The sequence below is a fragment of the Aplysia californica genome, unplaced genomic scaffold, assembly GCF_000002075.1.
Source record: "Aplysia californica isolate F4 #8 unplaced genomic scaffold, AplCal3.0 scaffold00144, whole genome shotgun sequence".
NCBI lineage: Eukaryota > Metazoa > Mollusca > Gastropoda > Aplysiida > Aplysiidae > Aplysia > Aplysia californica.
In genome coordinates, this window is record NW_004797414.1 from 1,334,185 (window position 1) to 1,338,306 (window position 4,122).

Sequence of the window (4,122 nt, forward strand, 5' to 3'; positions counted from 1 at the left end):
TCACCCAAGTGGGAATGGGTACCCAGCTATAGACAGCGATAGATCTTGTCAGTTTGTTAGTGTTTGAGCGCTAAATCGGCTGCTTGCCCTGTATGCTTCCCGGGAAGCTGAGAATGTTTCTGAGTGTTCTATGGTCTGCTGGGGTAATAATATAGTGTAAAGTGCATAGAGCCGGCTGTTGAGCGGGGATATGCGCTATACAAATGCTAGTTATTATTATTATTATTGCCTACAAATTGCTAATTTTGATACAGCCACACCATCCTGCCCACACATTTCTGTGTACGCTTGTAGATTTCCCCACAAGACCATCTACAGGTCTCTTGTTTTAGTGTTTTATGGCACTTGCAACACAATAAGGTCATATAAGTGCCGAAGAGTAGAGGTGTTACAAGAGAGTAACATACGTGAAAAAGAAGGAGGAGAGATATGGACAACAGATGTTTGATAGGAGGAAAGAAGAAGCAAACCACACCAGAGCACCCGCCAACCACCCACCTACAGGTCACGACGTGTGCCTCAAAAAGAAGTACTCACCCGTATGTTGGACCGTGTTTCACAGACGTGCTTTAAACTGTGGTGGTGTTGATGAAAATAGATCAACTTTTATATATTTTAGGTGTTCTCTGTAAATCACCTGATATATTTTTTTTTCAATCACTCTGAGGTAACATCAAAGAAAACATGTCATTGGGCTGTGTCATTTATGGGCATTTACAGTCTGCAGGTCATCCAACTTTTAAGTCCGGTATGCAAAGACTTTATTAAAAGATTAAACAGAATGAGAGCAATTTGTTTTCATGCCGGTTTAACTGTGAACACACAAAAGTAAACAAGCTATAATGATCCTATCTAAGGCTCCCCCCCCCACCCCACCACCCCACCCCACCACCCCACCCCACCACCCCCCCCACCCCAAATTTTTTTCTCACATGTAGGGGGTTTTCTTTCCCCCCCCCCCCCCCCCCCCCACATCAACACAATTTAGATCAAAGGCTTTTGCAGCAAGCTCTGAATCATAGCAGGGTTCGAAGAATACAGGAACAAGCTAGGACTGACGCTCTGTCGGGATAGGTCGAGTCACAACGCAAAAACGAGGCTGAGTGAGTGGGTAGGTGGATGGTGAAAGAGAGAGCAAGAAGGAGAGAGGAGGAAAAAGACAAGAGTGGACCACTACAGACATCCCGGAGCAAAGAGTGACTAAAAAAAAACAACAGAAAAAGGAACGAACAGCTGGGCAGGTTTAGCTGAGTGAGCAGAAGATGAAAAGGGAAAGAGAGAAGGAGAAAAAGAAATAAAAATTGTTTCAGTAAGTGTTTTACGGCACTTGCAACACAATAAGGTCATGATATAAGTGCAGAAGATTAGAGGTGTCACAAGAGAGTAACAAACACAAAATAGAAGGAGGGGAGATAAGGACGATAAAAGTTTGATACGAAAGAAGAAACAAGCCACGACACCAGAGCACCCGCCAACCGCCCACAGAGGTGTTACAAGAGAGTAACAAACACAAAATAGAAGGAGGGGAGATAAGGACGATAGATGTTGGATAGGAAAGGGCGTGAAACAAAAAAAGTAGAAGGAAAGAGAAAAAGTTGACCCAGTAAGAGAAACAGGGACGGGATGAAACGAGCACTTGACGTCTGTTTCCCACAACGAGGTGTGGGTGCAAGCACTTGACCCAGACAGGACTAGCAAAGGACAGCCATGCACGTACAAGAGGGTGCAACCAAAAACCACTGCTGTCAATGACTTAGAGGTCAAGTGCTCTGACAGTCATTCATAAACCTCGGAATGTAATACGTATGTCTATGGCGTATATGAGTACTCCAACTGTAGGTGTCATTCATCAACCTCAAAATATGCTCATGTCTACGGTGTATTTCGTTACTATGATGTCCCAATGTCTATGGTGCATTTCGTTACTATGATGTCCCAATGTCTATGGTGTATTTCGTTACTATGATGTCCCTATTTCTATGGTGTATTTCGTTACTATGATGTTGGCATCATTTATTAACCTGTATGCACATATGTCTATGATGTATTTGGCTTCTCTGATGAAGCTGTCATTCATGAAACTCTGGATATACATATATGTCTACGGTGTATTTGGCTTCCATCTTGGTAGACATCATTCATTAAAATCTTTTTAAATCTTTTTTCAAATTGTTGGTGTTTTTACGGCTCCATTGTCACAATTTAGATAATTTAGGAGGCCAGTTTCCCACCCTGCCTGTCAGCATCAACTCTGGCTGAGAGGGAAACAACATCCCAGCTAAAAACCTAAACACTTGATAAAAACTCCTCCTCACTCCAGAAGCCGGTGGTGTCATTCATGAGCCCCCTACCCCCACCAATTTACAAAAGTCTATCTATGGTGTATTTGAGTACTCCGCTGTGGGTGTCAAGTACTCTCAAGTGCCTAGTGAGGAAAAGCCTGTCATTACCAAAATTACGCTCTCATTAAATGAGTCACACGGAAGTTCTTTGACGCAAGTTCCATCAAGACTTTGTGGTACAAAAACTTGTGTTGGCAAATGGGAACAGGCGGACAAAGCACTCCGAGGTGCAGCATGAGCAATAAGGCCAGAATGTTAACGCTGTATTTTTTCAAACAATTTGAACTCTTGGCTAACAGCTAGTTTCCTCATTTTGACGAATGATTTTTTTCTTAGGAATTGTGAATGATTACCACACTTAGGAGCAGAAAAACATGATCGGTCTGGGGACATGCGTATATTTGTGTGCATAGAACTATCAAAACTGACAATAAAGTCCTATCCAACATCTATCGTCCTTATCTCCCCTCCTTCTATTTTGTGTTTGTTACGCTCTTGTGACACCTCTGTGGGTGGTTGGAGGGTACTCTGGTGTTGTGGTTTGTTTCTTCTTTCGTATCAAACTTCTATCGTCCTTATCTCCCCTCCTTCTATTTTGTGTTTGTTACTCTCTTGTGACACCTCTATTCAGTGCAAAAATTGGAAAGAGCTGTAAAAAAGTATTTTTTTTAATGTAGGTGTTTTACGCACCCACAGACACAAGGTTTGATCCCTCTTTCCCCCTAGTCATCTATCATCCTTATCCCTCCTCCTTTTTTTTGTACATTACTATCTAAAAACACCTTTTATCAGGCTTACTCTGCACACCTCTCTAGCCTCAAGAGCAGTAAGTCTGCTTCGACTTTCAAGGCGCCCCAGAAATAGCAGTTCACGAGAGTGACAAACATACAAAAGAAGTAGAGGAAAAGTGGCAATAGTAAGGATAAGGAAAGAAAAAGCAGCAGTTCCCCCTATGTGGTTCTGGCACAGTATGAGCATGACATAGATAAATCAGCCCATTTACAATTCTATGGTGCATAAGAACATGTTACTATCCCCCAGTTTGGGAATGGCCTAAAGACAACTTCAGTCGGTACTGCTGCTTTGGGGGGGGGGGACAGTAAGAGTTTTCCAGCACATGTAGACCAGCAGACACGGCGGCACTGACCTGCTCTAGCAGATTGGCGGAGGCCAGGAGGATGTCCCGGCTGGTGCTGCTACAGTTGGCGATGAGCTGGTCCAGCAGGCCCTCCATGCGGATGATGTCGCACAGGCTGTAGGCGAGGTCGCGGCCATACACGGGTGTATCCCATGCCTCCTTGGTCAGCTTCAGGATGTCCTGCAGGATCTTCACCTTGGTCACCTGGTCAGCCCCTGGAGACGGTCCCCAGCCGAAGGAGGAAAGTTTTAGTAAGAGTTTAGTTTTAGTAAGAATTTTACGGCACATGCAACACAATAAGGTCATATAAGTGCCGAAGATTAAAGGTGTTACAATAGAGAAACAAACACAAAAAAGAAGGAGGGGAGATAGAAATTATAGATTTTTTTATAGGCAAGAAGGAGCAAACCACACCAGAGCATCCACCAACCACCCAGAGGAGGGAGGAAAATTATCACAACACGTCAGTCTACTCCGCAAATAACAACAATCATCATTTTTGTTTCAAAAGTGTACATCTTTTTACACCCCTTTTGACAAAATTTGCATCATTTAGGAGGTGGCCAAGAGGGAAAAATTTTGGCATAAAGACCAGGATATTCGATAAAAGATGTCAGTCTACTCGGCAAACAACAATCAATG

The 4,122-nt window shown here is 43.4% G+C and overlaps 1 protein-coding gene across 1 annotated transcript in view; it reads right to left on the minus strand.

The window, feature by feature from the left end:
- The window catches only part of LOC101850713 (NAD(+) hydrolase sarm1), a 33,592-nt gene that overhangs the window by 21,936 nt on the left and 7,534 nt on the right, over positions 1-4,122 (minus strand). The window contains exon 3 of the mRNA XM_035969400.1: positions 3,490-3,695. Coding sequence (XP_035825293.1) covers positions 3,490-3,695 — 206 coding nt within the window. The remainder of the gene's footprint in view (positions 1-3,489; positions 3,696-4,122) is intronic.